The sequence below is a fragment of the Acomys minous genome (genome assembly GCF_964271855.1).
Source record: "Acomys minous genome assembly, chromosome: 12".
NCBI lineage: Eukaryota > Metazoa > Chordata > Mammalia > Rodentia > Muridae > Acomys > Acomys minous.
The window spans coordinates 10,264,586-10,279,868 of record NC_140493.1 but is presented as its reverse complement, the minus strand read 5'-3'; the positions used below and the strand labels follow the sequence as shown (position 1 = coordinate 10,279,868).

At 41.8% G+C, this 15,283-nt stretch overlaps 1 protein-coding gene across 1 annotated transcript in view; it reads left to right on the top strand.

The window, feature by feature from the left end:
- PDZRN4 (PDZ domain containing ring finger 4) overlaps positions 1–14,939 on the top strand; it is a gene marked incomplete at its 5' end in the record, with an annotated part of 346,998 nt that extends 332,059 nt beyond the window's left edge. Inside the window, 2 exon segments of the mRNA XM_084749464.1 lie at positions 2,231–2,347; positions 12,627–14,939. Coding sequence (XP_084605590.1) covers positions 2,231–2,347; positions 12,627–14,144 — 1,635 coding nt within the window. The 3' untranslated portion in view covers positions 14,145–14,939.
- Positions 14,940–15,283: the final 344 nt, after the last annotated feature.

Here is a 15,283-nt window from a genome sequence, read left to right as displayed (position 1 = left end):
GGCCACTTAGTCAGAGGTAGTCACTTCTACTTTGTCCTCAGCTTCCCCTCACACACACACACTTCCCTGAGCCCTCAGAGAAGACTGTTTCTATATAATTATTAGACAGCATCTACCTTGGGCCTGGTTAAAGCAGTCCTTGCAGCATTTACAAAGAGTAAACATACGTACCTTGAGATAATTTTGTTTAGCGTTGAATCCTGCAGTTTCACGGCTCAGGAGAAGGATTAAAGAGTAGAGAATTCTTAGCTGGCATAGTCATTTGTACACCTTACTCTGGGCACATTAAGAAAAAGAAGGACAGAGCAGCTTGCCCATACTTCTGGCACACAGCTGGATCTGAGGTAGTGTAAGGTCTGTGTGGGCTTTAATGGACACCAAGGAACCCATGTGTTCTAGTTTGTTTTCTGTTGCTGTCCTAAACCCCAGGACCAAAAGCAATTTGGAAAGGAAAAAGATTTTTTGTTTGCTTGCTTCCTTGTTTTAGCTTATAGCTACAGGCCATCATGGAGGAGGGGACACCAGAGCATGAGGTCAAGGCAGATTCCTGGAGGCAGGTGTTGGCAGCAGGGACCACAGGGGACTCTGCTTGCTGGCTTGCTCAGCTACAGAGATGCCTACCAAGGGGTGATACAACCCACAGTGGGCAGGGCCCTCCTACCTCAATTAACAACTAAAACAATGCCCCTCTGGCACAGGCCAGTCTGATTGAGGCAATTTCTCTTGCAGGTGTGTCGAGACAAACCTTAAACCTTACCGATGGTACCACGCTCTGCCTTCTGTTAATGAATGTTGTGTGTGCGTGCACGCGCGCGCGCGCGCGCGTGTGTGTGTGTGTGTGTGTGTGTGTGTGTGTGTGTGTGTACTTGTGCTACCATCTAATGTCTGCTTTTCAAGGTTTCTTTTTTTCTTTCTTTTTTTTTTAAGTCTTAAGACATTCATTTGTCTTTAAAGATTTCTTAGTGAAAACACCTCTAACTATTGTCCTTTGTGCTCATTAGGAACCTGTTTTCTTTGTAGCACAGAGTAAAACAGAGTTGATGACAGTACAGGTTATTTAATGAGCATAAACAGTTAATTTATGTATTCCAGCTGCAGAAATCCACTTGGAGGCCAATTATGTGCATTGGCTGTCAACAGCAATCATATTGTGAAAGTAATCTCCAGGTCTACAGTTCACTTTGCATGGAGAAGCCAACAGGATTTGTTTCTTCTCCGAGCACTGACAGTGTCTCACGTGCACCCATCACCCATAAACAAAACTGCACAGCTCCACTGCCTTTGCCTTTTTGTCTTGAGTAATTCCCTGTGAATAAACAGGAATGGCTGCGGTTGCTTTTTTATTCCCCTAAAGAATTTAGGTGCCAGTGAGATGGCTCAGTGGATAAAAGCACTTACCACCAAGCCTGACAACCTGAGTTCAAGTCCTAGAAGCCATCTGGTACAAAAAGAGAATCCATACTATGTCCTATGGCATGTGGGTACATACAGGCACACACACACACACACACACACACACACACACACACAGAGAGAGAGAGAGAGAGAGAGAGAGAGAGAGAGAGAGAGGAGATAGATAGATAGATAGATAGATAGATAGATAGATAGATAGATAGATAGATATAGCTGATAGGTGGTTTTTGGTCTTATGTTTTTGTTCTTAATTTTTCCTTTTCTTTTTTAAAGATAAAATCAGTGTTATCTGTCAATTCTTTTATGAAAAGCTTCCACCTTGCTAACTTGAGACACTATAATTAAAAAAATAAATAAAAAAGCAGGATGAGGGTAAAATCTGCTTGTTGGAGGCACTTTGTATATGGTCTCCCTGGTGAATGTTGTTAAGGGTAAAGGCCCAATTGTCTCATAGGCCTATCAGAAGCACTGCAGTTCTTTTAACCCAGGGTTGCAGCAGATAATGAGTGTGCCAGCTGTGGATTACGCAGTACGCTTTTCAGAGTTTTTGAAAGAAGGTAATGTTATGTGCTGTGGGATTTACTCAGCTATGAGAGAAAATCTGAAGCTGTTTCAGGAAAGGATAAAAGGCCCAAGAATGCTTTCCTTTCTTTCTTTTTGTCCCACCTTTTCTTCTCTCTGAGAGGTGACTATAGGGAGCTGCGGCTCTGAAGAAAAGCGGTGATGAGGAGAGGGTCGGCCGTGAGCACTGAGGCTTACCCTATGTTAGCATGAGTCTCACTAACACAATGTAATGTGCTAATGTGCTCCTTTGCAGCTGGATGAAGGCTGGCTGGAAGATGAAAGGAATGAATTCTTAGAGGAGTTAAACTCAGAGATGCTGGAGGAAGAGCGTAATGGCGGAGCGCAGTGCACAGCCAATGAGCTGCAACAGGTAGGGCCACCAGTCTGAACTGCATCATTGGAAGTGCCACTACTTTTCCTTAATGGAAAAGAAAACACAACCAAAGGGTTTGATCAAACATCTCTGTAATCATAATCTTCTTTTTTTTTTGTTGTTGAGCAAATGCTCTTCTTAGATGATGCAGAAGGAATATGTATTTTTCTCTATTAAAAAATATTTCCAACCTGGAAAGCCTGAGGACTATTGTTAATATGATACAGTAGCAGCATCAAGATGTTGAAGTGTGTGCTTTTCAACATAATTTACAGAAACTTTATAGTAAATGTGGGGGGGGACTTATGGATATGCTTGCTAAGAACACCAATTATCAACCAGGAGGTAACTTCCAAAAAAACTTGAAACGTAAAATATAAATGTTTCCATAAGTAAGCTGTAAATAGAAGATGATACCGTGGTGCAAAGACCTGTGTGGTTCATGGGTTAATCATGCCTGGGTACTCTGGAATAACCATAAAGGTGATCTTTCACCCAATGGCTGTTTTATACATGTCCATGGCATAATTTGAGGTGATTGACATCATGCTGTCATAAAGACCACATATTTATTCAGCAAAAACTTGAACTCCTAATATGTTCCAAGTACCACACTTGATTTTGAGAATGTTTTAAAAGCAGAGTTCCTGACATCAATAAATTCATAGTGGGGCAGAAGATGGGGGGAGAGATCACAGCCTGGGCTATGGCAAAGTGTGTCTAGGAGTATTCTTATTTTTGTTATTTTCATACTACATAAAAATAAGACTATATGACCTAGATTTTTATGTCTAATTCATGTCCTTCATCTGCCTGACATAATCCTGTTAACATTTCCCTGTCAGTTTACTGATTTAATTATCATCCCATTCTCAGCATTAATTGTTAACTCATCATAAAGATGTATGATTAAAAGAAATCCTGATGGTTTTAACTACATGAAACATAGGCACTTTATCACCTCACCAAACTGAATAATGAAATGTGTTTATATGCTACCATCTCAAACTTTGCGGTAACTAAACCCTAAGACTGCAAGCTACACCATCAACACAACCTGGCAGTGTGTGGGTCACAACCGTTACTCCCCCCCTCGACTAGCAGGAGTTTATGCTCAACAATACTGCTGCTGACTGGTGGTTGTTTTGCCGTATAGATAGGATTGGAATTTTTATGTATGACTTCAACACTAGCCGCAAATATAGATATCTTTTGTTGGCAGCCACCGCTTACAAGCAAGAAAGTCCTTGCTCCAGGCTTTTTCTTTCCTTGATACAAAATGTGACCGGATACAGAATTGACAGGAGGATGTTGGAATAAAGAAGTAAAGGAGAGATCCTGTCTAGGTAAAGTGATACAGTGCCAAATGCCGCCTACTCGTCAGATGTAACGCGAATGCGAGGGTTTGTGAAGGAACACCTAATGTCCCCGAGGTTAGATGCTCATTGCGTGGAAATTTTTCTTCACCATAAGACTGAAAACTGACAGGAAGTATAGAAACCTTTAAAACATCTTTTGCCCTCATAAACAATAATATTGCATTAGGAATGTCCAGTCAGAAACACTGCCTGTCAGAGTCATAATTCTAGAGGGCAGTGAAAAATGGCAGCAAGGAAGTCTGTCATTGGAATGGAGATTTTCACTTCCACGGTTTTTCATAGCCCAATGACAATGAATGCAAAGTCAACTAAACACCTTAAACTTACAGGCACATGAATGAATGCTTTGTTCCAAGGCTAACAGTCTGCAGTATCCTGGGTTGGATGGCTGCTGTGGACTCGATGTGCAGTCATATATAAAGAAAGATATTAGCCTTTCTTCGTTGTCTCAAAGTCCCTACAAGATGAGAAAGTTTCATTGTAGAAACTATTACATATAAACTGAAACTCCCAAAATCAATGGGACAATCACGAATGTGATGACCAAGGCACACCATGCAGCACTTGTCAGACATGGGCTGTGAGCAGCTTTCTTTGCTAGTTATAATTTTATCTACCAGTAAGACATTAAAAATCAATCATGTAAAAAAATCGATCATGTGTTCATAATAAAAAAGGGAATATACTGTAGGGAAATATTGAGAATCCTAGGTTGAAATTATATATGTTTATGTTTTCTTTATTATTTATATGACATTACTTCGGGGAAACAAAATAGGAATTACCTAGAAAGAGCCTTTAGATTTATTTCAGATTACTTTTATTACTCCATCCAATCTTTCCGACAATAGGTTTAATTGTATTTAATTATGCAGTTGAGCTTTCTAGAGTAAGGAACTAAGTCTAGTAATGAGTAAATTTACATGTAAGAGAATGCAGAAAGTGCATATCACGTGTTAAGGAAAGAAAATGCTTTTACCATATTCATCTCATTGGGCCATTGATAGATTATTCTATATGAAAGTAAAAGCTATCAGGGAGTGAAATTATATGTACGCACGTTCATACCATATGTGCGGGTATGTCAAATCATGTTTTTGATGCTGTGTGCGTGCCTGCTGATCAGTGTTGCCCAATTTTCCTGGGACTATCATTGTATTTGTGTTGTTGGGGAAGGCATCACTGTCCATTGGATGTAGACTTCCAATGGATGTAGCTTTGGCTTCAGACTTTTACAGAATAAGAAATTTTTAAAAAAGCTGTATTGTTGTATAGGCAACCAGAAAAAAAGGCTAGGAGCTAAAGCAGACCTCTCTGTTGGGTTAATTTTAGGGAATTTCAGGAGCAGAGAAGGAGGGAGTTCCTGGCTGTGTTAGAGTCACTATTGCCGTGATGAAACACCACGACTAAAGCAATTTGAGGAGAGAATGGCTTATTTGCTTTATACTTCCACCTCACTGTTCATCATCAAAAGAAATCAGGACAGGAACTCAAGCGGGGCAGGAACTTTGTGGCAGGAGCTGAGACAAAGGAAATGAGAAGGCGCTGCTTACTGGCTTGCTCTTGTGGGTTCTTCAGCCTGCTTTCTAATAGAACCCAGGACCACCAGCTCAGGGATGACAGAAGCCACAATGGGCTGGGTCCTCCCCCATCAATCACTAATTAAGAAAATGCACTGCAGCTAGACCTTACCGTGGCATTTTCTCAAATGAGGTTCCTTTCTTTCAATTGACTCTAGCTTCTGTCAAGTTGACATAAAACCAGGCAGGACAGTGACTGACTGGATAGCGTGCCTCAACAAAGGTGACCTTGAGTATGTGACATGGATGTACTGACAAGCTGGATCTTTCTACTCATCCATTCTCACAAAACTGGTCCCAATTCATAATAGACAGTCTCTAAAGAAAGACTTTAATTCTTTTTCTCAGAGACACCCTCTGTACTTTATTAGTTAATAAAAATTATACCCAGATGTATCCAGGTCATGGGTAATTTCAGTCCTTTGTATTTATTCATTCTTCAGTCTTGTAAGTTTGGTGATAACAACTGTTGCTACTTTCCATTGAGTTGTGGTATAATTAAGGATTTAGACTTGGGATTGGGGAGTAAGTCTTGTGTTTGGGGAAAGAATCATAAACAGAGGATCACCATAATGTCTAGGTGATCCAAATAAATTGGTTTTTTTTAACCTTAAAAGAACTTTAAAAGAAGGTCAGATACCTTTCACACAAACTCTGGTGCCCCATACTTGGCCATGTCCCCTTGATGGGGAGGCCCAATGGCACTCAGAGGGAGGATAGCAGACTACCAAGAAGAGACTTGATACCCTAGCATCATATTCAGGGAGAGGAGGTTCCCCTCAGTCACAGTCATAGGGAAGGGGAATGGGGTGAAAGCGGGAGGGAGGGAGGAATGGGAGGATGCGCGGGATGGGATAGCAATTGAGATGCTAGACGTAGGATCAGCATAAGCTACAGGGAAGGGCACAAAAGAAGCTGTCAGAGCAAGAACTGAGTAAACATACAGAGAATGGGAAGTGAAGCCAACCCCAGTGAAGGAGTAGAGTCGCCTTTTGTGGATATACTAGCTTCAAAACCTTGTCTCTTGTACTTACAATTGTTGGGCTTGAGAGATGGCTCAGTGGTTAAGAGCATTGGTTGTTCTTCCAGAGGACCTGAGTTCAAATCCCAACAACCACATGGCAGCTCACAACTGTCTGTAACTCCAGATCCAGGGGATCTGACTCCCTCACACACATACAAGCAGGTAGAACACGAATATACATTAAAAAATAGTAATTCCAATTATTGAGACATGCTAATGTCCATGTAAATATTGGTGTTCGCTATATCATAGCAGGCTAATTGTGAAGCCAATAAGAAGCACAATTATGGACAAATATTTCAGAAATTCTGTCATAGGCCTGTAGACCTTTCCATTTGGGGTATATTGTGTTGATTTCTCTCTGGTGCCCATTTTTGCCCTTCACTGGACTCTTTTAGTCAGTGAGAGTTAAGGTATGGGTGCAGAAGCTCTTATTTTTCTTTGAAACAACTTAGCCCAGTAAATCATTCACAATTATATTTAGGATGACAGGTCCCTTTCTAGTTTGTAATATCATGTGGTGTTTGTTGACTCTACTTAGTTGAGGTTTATTTTTCCCTGAGGTGGTTCTAGAAGAGCAGAGTGGTAGGTGTGGATGTACAAATTCCTTCTGGCTTTGCCCTCAGACTATCAAGAGGAAACAGCCTATCAGGAACAAGGCAGGCAAGGGACCGTTTACAGACAAACTGAGGTGGATCGCACTGACTATTCTGAACTATGATCCTCAACACATCATGTAACTAAAACAAAAATAGCACCAGTCAAACAGGTGAAACACGGGGAGCCAGACAAAATGGCATCCTAGAAGCACTTTCTTCACAGGCAGTGGTAGCAGCGGTTCTGTGGTCTGGCAGTCTCCTGAGGCACTAGTTATCAGGAGATAATGTCTTCCCAGCATGCTGTCTTCATTTGTTCTTCAGTAAGCTTAACACAAGAGACTCTTCTATGCTCTTGGTAATGCTCACACTTCTTTTGCTTTTCCCCTCGCTCTCTGCAGTATCAGTGTCCAAGCATCCTGCAGTTCTGTTGATTTTCTGCTAGCTACCAGCCCGGCTGGCCCATTCTAGAGGAGGAGTGACTGAGGTGGAGTGTTTCTACCATAATCATTTTAGTCACATTTGAGCAGCAAGAGGCTTAGAAGAAATACTCTCAAGCCAAAGATGTCTTGTGTCCCTTGCTAGGTCCTATTCGCTCTTCTTTTCTGTTGATAGCAGGCATCACTGGGTAACGAACTGTAGTCCTATGGAGTCTTGGTATAAAGTTTTAGAAGAAAATGTGAAATAAATAAGCAAAACCACTCCATGTCATAGTCTAGCTTTAAACAAAGAAACATGATTTTCTGTAGCCATGACAATTTTTATTGAAGAAAATCCAACTTATCTATGAACTTAATTGTTCCTAAAATTTTTTATTTAAAAGGACTCCTACACCCAAGGGCTGCAGAAAGAGGGGCAGAAAGTTTGCAAGAGACAGACAATTAAAATATCTTCTGTGAGATAGCATATTTTATATATGACAAGGAAGCTGTACCCATGAAAGCCTATGGGCTTTGTACTTACTTTGTATTTTATTTAGGGTTCTTTAATGCTTATACCTACCTTCCAATCTTGGGGAATAAATCTATGCTGTGTAGCCCAGTTACTTAAAAATTTGTTCAATGAAAAATAAATGCATTTAATACCATACAATAGACTATTTTAAATGCTTTAAATCTGGCTTATCCACTGCAAACCATGCCAATGCATCCTAAGCTTCACCACCATTATGAGCAGGGATATGTTACACTGGGCAAGCTGATGGTGTCTGTTTCCAGCTGACAAACACCACACACCCTCACACAAAATTATTTCCTATCCATAAACGTTGTCTTCTCTTTTTCTTGTCAAAAGATATCTCAGTTTCTCTTTTTGTTCTTTGTATATGGAATACCATGTGTTAATTATACTACTAAATCTTAATAACTTTAGCAAAACTGATGGAGAAAACAAGCTTTAAATTCCATGTGCCAAAAGATGGATAGAAATACATTAATAATCCTACAGAATTTTCCTTTATTTTCACAAAATTTAAGAAGTCTACGTATATTATGAACTAATAGTTAAAGATGCTTCAAAAATTTAAACTTATTTGGACACAACTCTCATTTTTTGTGTCTAGCAATAAGTATAACCATATCTGCACAGCAAACCCAAGTATACTGTATACTAATGATTTGAACAGGCACTTTTTGAAAATTTCATCTTTTATTTATTTTTAAATTTACTTTTAATTATATTAATTTATTCAGGTTACAACTCAATTGTTATTCCATCACTTGTATCTTCCCATTCCTCCCTCCCTCCTATTTTAACCCTATTCCCCTCCCCTAGGTCTATGACCAAGGGGGACCTCCTCCCCTACTATAGGGTCATAGTCTATCAAGTCTCATCTTGGCAGCCTGCTTATTTTTTTCTATGAGTGCCATCAGGCCTCCCCACCAAGGGAAAGTGGTCAAATATGGAGCACCAGAGTTCATGTCAGAGTCAGTCCCTGCTCTCCACATAATTGTGAAGAATGTCCTGTCCATTGGGTAGATCAGAGTAGGGGTTTGATGTTTACTATTGAATTGTCTTTGGTTAGTGCAATAGTTTGAGCAGAGCCCCTTGGGGCCCGATCCACCCATCATGATGTTCTTCTTGTAGGTTTCTAGGACCCTCTGGGTCCTTCTATTTCCCCATCTCCTATATTTCTCTTACCTAGAGTCTCAGTAGGATGTCCTCACATCTATCCCAATCTCCTGGTAAGTGAAGATTTTCATGGGATGTGCCTTTTGGGCTAGTGTCCAATTATAAGTGAGTATATACCATGTGAGTCTTTCTGCTTCTGGGTTAACTCACTAATTATGATCATTTCTAGTCCCACCCATTTGTCCACAAATTTTGGTATTTCTTTGTTTTTAATAACTGGCTGAGTAGTATTCCATAGTGTAAATGTACCACAGTTTCTTTATCCATTCTTCAACTGAGGGGCATTTAGGCTGTTTCCAGGTTCTGGCTATTATGAATAAGGCTGCTGTAAACATGGTTGAGCATATGTTCTTGTTGTGTGGTGGAGCATTTTCTGGGTATATTCCAAGGAGTGGAATAGCTGGGTCTTGAGGAAGCCCTATTCCCAGTTTTCTGAGAAAGCGGGAACAGGCACATTTTAATATAATAGTTTTTAAATTTATGAGTGTGCTCATATGCCTGGGAGATAATTTCTTCATTCTGTCGTATAAACACATACAATACAATGTATATACAAAGGAGTATACAGAAACACATATACAAAATGGTTGTATATCTTTCAGCTAGTCATGAGACTGTAATACAAATTGCCAGGTTATAAAAAGAAAGCTAAAACTGAATCATATCTTTGAACAAATGGAAAGGTTAATGTGGTGTAATGATAATGTTTTTATTTTCCAGTGTTCTGCAGTCTTAAAATGGATTTTCAAATAAATCCATAGTACCTGGTAGATATTTTTGGTTGATTGAGTTGTTTTTTTGTTTTGCTTTGGTTTGGTTTGGTTTGGTTTGGTTTGTTTTGGTTTGGTTTGGTTTTGGTTCTGTTGGTTCTTGTTTGTTTTTCCTGGTCTTAGTTTCCAATTAGCCTATGAGTTCACTCTTAGCTATTTCCCTGTTAGCTAAACAGGGCTGAAATAGCAATCCTATGTGTAACTTAGGACGATCAACTGATTTAAAATAGGCAGACCAAGAATTTTGAGAGCTAAAGCCCTTTACACACCAGCTCAGTACCTGGGCTTAAGAAAGATCTAAAAGATGGCCATGAGAAAACTCTAAAGATGTCATGACAGTCATACAGAGAGGAGAGGCACACAGAACCAAAGTGAATTTACCAGAGAAAGTCCACAAGACACTGACATAAGCTCAATGACTGCAAAAGGCATAGGGAAGTCTCCTGTTACAGAAGAGACAGGGCAGCAGTCACATCCACCAACACTTACAGGAAGGATTCTAAGGACAATTCCCCTCGGTGGGAGGTGGGATTGAACTACATCCTGCCCATTGCGTCTCCAGGATCCTTTTCATGAGAGGCTTTCATGGTGGCTGAAAGAAAAAGAATCACTGCTCAGGGAATGTTTAAAGTAGTGTATAGGGCATTATCTTATCAATCTGCCAGACACCTGCCTCCTGATGTCCCATATGCCTCACCGTGAACTCTAAGAAGTGAGTGTGGCCGAGGATAAAGGGCTGGCCTGTCTGAATGGTACCTTCCAAATGAGCCAAGTTGCTTCTTCACCAGGAGTTGAGCATGGTCTTCAGAAGTGTTTCCTTGTGACATGATAGTGGGCTTCCCTAGCACCTCTGTCAGGGGCCTTGTCACCCGGGCACCCAGGGCAGACTCAAGGAGTGTTTACTTTCTCAGAACCAGAGTCCTTCATATATAGAAAGCTTTCAGAAGAGTCTTGCTGTAGCCACAAAATGCCTTGCCCTCCATCAGACCAATTGTTACCAACATGGATTCTCAAGCACAGGGAAATTAATAGGTAGGGGAAACATAAAGCAATGGAGTAAGAATACACTACCAGATTGGATCCGACCAAGGAGCTATTCAGTGTTCCCCAAGTGGTCCCTTATCAGTCTGCTACCACACCCAGGCTCCAAAGGCAGGAAGATCCCAGGACCCCTACAGGGATTCCTGCATCCCAAGAAATCTGCCCTTTAACCAAAGACTTAGCTTATACCCCTAAACCAGGAAGAAAGGCCAAGGCTGTGGCCGGACATAGGCCTATTCATGTAGAACCCACTGTTTCCAAAGAAGTTTGCTTTTTCAAAAATGAAGAGGACTTGGAGGGTAAGCAGACCCGCTGTGGAGATACAGGTTCAGGCATCTGGGCACTGCAGACTGACATCAGTTCAGATGGCCAGCCAGCCAGAGCCACACCTTTCTGAAGGGACATAGGCCACCCCTTCTTCACAGGCCACAAGTTTCCTTTGGGGGAGGGAGAAGGAGTCATATATTTCACAGGAGTTTGACCTTGTGGTATCATTCACAAGTCAGCCTGACCGCTTCCGCTTGTGTCTGTCCTTAAGCTGGCTCCACACCATAGGGACCATTGCTGAAGAATTTCGTTAAGGAACTTATGCCCTGTGTGTCCAGCCCTTAACCAATTCCAGCTGCCCCAACCAAATCTCATCTTTGCAGTAAATTGGTGGCTAAGAGTTCTTTGTATGTGATCGCGCTCTGGGACGTTGTGTTCTTTTCTAAGACACATGGTCAGGAGGTGCATGGTGGCCTTGTGATCAGGAACATGACATGTTGGCTATGAGTAGTGTGGACAAGTATGAAGAGAGCTTTGCCTTCTGGCCCATTCTACCACTAACCGCTTAGATTTGTCTGGGGTGGAGCTTCCTCCTGTACAGAGAGGTTTGGAGTTCCAGCATGTTAACACGGGCCTAGTATTCTGGGATATCGCCCTGGCTATCATCAGCACACCTCTGTGACCAGTTTCCTCTGAGTCTATGTTGTGGGAATCCTTCTGAAATTGATGGCAGTAACAAAAGGAGCTGTCACTGGTGGCCAAAGCCAGGACAGTTCCTGAAAGACTTCAGCCCCACATCTAGTTTCTATTTTCATCTTATACCCTAAAGCCACAAGGTGAGGTGGGCAACCAGATGAGATTTTACAGAAGCTTGTAGTTGAATCAGGAGGATGATAAGGGCAACAGCTATTTACCAGGATCATTCTGTGTCAGGTGGCAAAGTAAAGTCTTGCGTGGCCAATGGGCAGCAGAAACAGTGCTTTAGGTAGATGACCAAATGAATCAATAAGTCAGTATCGAATAAGTGGTCTTTTCCACCTTATTCTACTTCGTTTAAAGAAAGCTAAGAAGAAGCAGCATTTAGGTGGCCTCTGCGTCCTCCAAATTGCCAAAAGGATGTAAACATTCTGTCTTCTCTACCTTTCTGTGTGTTTTCACCTGAGATGTTCAGAGTCTCTTCACGTATATCCTTCACCTCAGTTTCCCAAAGACAAAAGCCTGAGGGTAAAACTCCTTCATTCCCAGGTTCTCCGCCTCATTTATACCCAGTTAGTGTTAGTACCATAATGAAAGAAGTGCTTATATTTCCTCTGTTTCACTGCACAGAAGGCTGCCATGCGCTGACTGGGTCTGTTTCTAAAATTAGTACGCAAGCTGCAACTAGAGCCGCTTCGAGTAACTGCACCTTAGCCACGAAACACCATCTATCAAGCAAGTTTACAACAGCCAGTGCTTTTCAAAAATCATTTCTTGTGTTCTATTTCCTCAGCCAAAAAAGCAGGAGGAAGAAGAAGGCACGACCGACACGGCCACATCCTCTTCCAACAACCAGGAGAAGGACAGTGGAGTGGGGCGCACTGACGAGAGCTTGCGGAACGAGGAGAGCTCCGAGCAGGAGAATACAGTTGAGGATCCCCACAGCGCATCCTTGAAGAGCAAGAGAGAGCTGGGCCAGAGCCAAGACACCCTAGGAAGCATTGAGCTTCCGTGCAATGAAAGCTTTGCTGGGGGTGAGGGCTTGGACTCCGACTGCGCCGGCAGCCACGAGGTATGTGAAGGATTCCAACAGCTGCTGGAGCTTAAGATTCGCAACCACGGAGACTACGACCTGTACTACTCGAGCAGCACAATCGAGTGCAACCAAGGGGAGCAGGACGGCGTGGAGCTCGAGCTGCAGCTGCTTAACGAAGAGCTGAGAAACATTGAGCTGGAGTGCCAGAACATCATGCAGGCTCACAGGCTCCAGAAAGTGACGGACCAGTACGGAGACATCTGGGCCTTGCATGATGGAGGATTCCGAAATTACAACACCAGCCTAGATGCACAAAGGGGGAAACTGGACGACATCATGGAACATCCAGAAAAGTCCGACAAGGACAGCTCAAGTGCGTACAATACAGCTGAAAGCTGCAGAAGTACTCCGCTGACTATAGACAGATCCCCTGACAGTTCCCTTCCGAGGATGATCAACCTCGCCAATAAGAAAAATCTGAGGAGCACAGCGGCTGCCCATCAGTCCCCTTCCAGACAAAGCACCAAGGAGTACACCTCTACCAAAGTCAAAACCACTGATGAAGGATGCAGCGTTGAAAGCCTGGAGAAAAGTCTAGAAAACAATCAGCTTCCAGATCAGGAGACCACAGTCAGTGAGCACATGCCCTATCTCTCTCCTTACCACAGCTCCTCCTACAGATACGCCAACATCCCAGCGCATGCCCGGCATTATCAAAGCTACATGCAATTAATTCAGCAGAAATCTGCCGTGGAGTACGCCCAGAGTCAGCTCAGCTTGGTGAGCATGTGCAAGGAATCGCAAAAGGGCTCAGAGCCCAAGATGGAATGGAAGGTAAAAATTCGGAGTGATGGGACCCGGTACATAACCAAGAGGCCAGTGAGAGACCGAATTCTGAAGGAACGTGCCTTAAAGATCAAGGAGGAGCGGAGCGGAATGACCACAGATGACGACACCATGAGTGAGATGAAGATGGGGCGCTACTGGAGCAAGGAGGAGAGAAAGCAACATCTGGTCCGGGCCAAGGAGCAACGGCGGCGCAGGGAGTTCATGATGCGGAGCCGGCTGGAGTGTCTCAAGGAGAGCCCACAGAGCAGCGGCGAAGGCAAGAAGGAGCTGAGCATCATTGAACTGAGCCACAAAAAGATGATGAAAAAACGAAACAAGAAAATTTTGGATAATTGGATGACAATCCAAGAACTGATGACTCACGGGGCCAAGTCTCCAGATGGCACTCGGGTCCATAATGCCTTTCTGTCGGTGACCACCGTATGACCAGGCGAAGGGGACAACTGGCTTAAAGAGCGTGCTACCAGTTTCGGTAGAGTATGATTGCCTCGTTCAATGTGGCATTTTTATATATATTTTGTGACTTTACAGCTTAAATTTTTTGTAAGAAAAATACCTGGTACTTTTTAATTTGTTTTTCATATGCTGGTACCTTCTTTGGCTATTATCTTTCCGTAACTTGTGATATATTCATAGCACTCATTTATAGAAAAAATAAATAAAACAAAGAAAAAACAAAAGGAAAGGGAAAAAACGAACAAAAATACTAAGGACCTAATTAATTTCCTATTTTAATGTATCTATTGTAAGTTAAAATCTGGATTTATTTCTCTAATTTTCTTATTTTCTATTTTAATAATTCAATGCCAAAACATGTCTATGCTTACTTCCTGGCATAGTGCATACTAAATCAAATCAGCTAATAAACTACATGCCACATCTTGTCTTATACATGAAGTAGCACCCTTTATGACATCCTGTTGTACATTTAACACATAAATGGCAGTTGTCTTTGTCTCAGTAAAGTGTGGGTGGACAATCTTCCTGTGATACGTAGTGACACTGGTCATGTAGCTAGGTAATTGTGGTAATTTGTGACAATGAGAAATAAATTATTGATTATCCTTAAGAAAAGTTATCAAGGACTGTTATTTTCTTTGTCTGCTGTGGCTCACATGTTTAGTTGTACATATACTATTAGAAGACTCTCCATTGTGAATTATAAATTGTGCACTTTTTCTATCACATTTTTTTCCAATAAAGTTGTTTTGAAACATTGGTTACAGGTCATTGTGTCACATAACCCTACCCAGAACAAATTAGGTAATAAATGAAATATTTCATGGATGCTAAATTATCCTTCATGACCCTCTAGTCTGCCTTTCATGTGTAAGAGAGCCAAAAAAAATATATTTTGGGAAGGATGAAGGAAAAATAATAATGAGGAGTCTATTGACATGATTATTTCAGGTATAAAACTCACATATTCTTAGAGGCTTTAACAATGGGAACTGACCTCTCACTGTTCCAGGGACTGGTAAGACACAATCCAGTCGATGGCACAACATGTTCACTTCATTGACAATCTAAAACTAGATTCTGAGAAGTCATCTTGGCAGTAAATT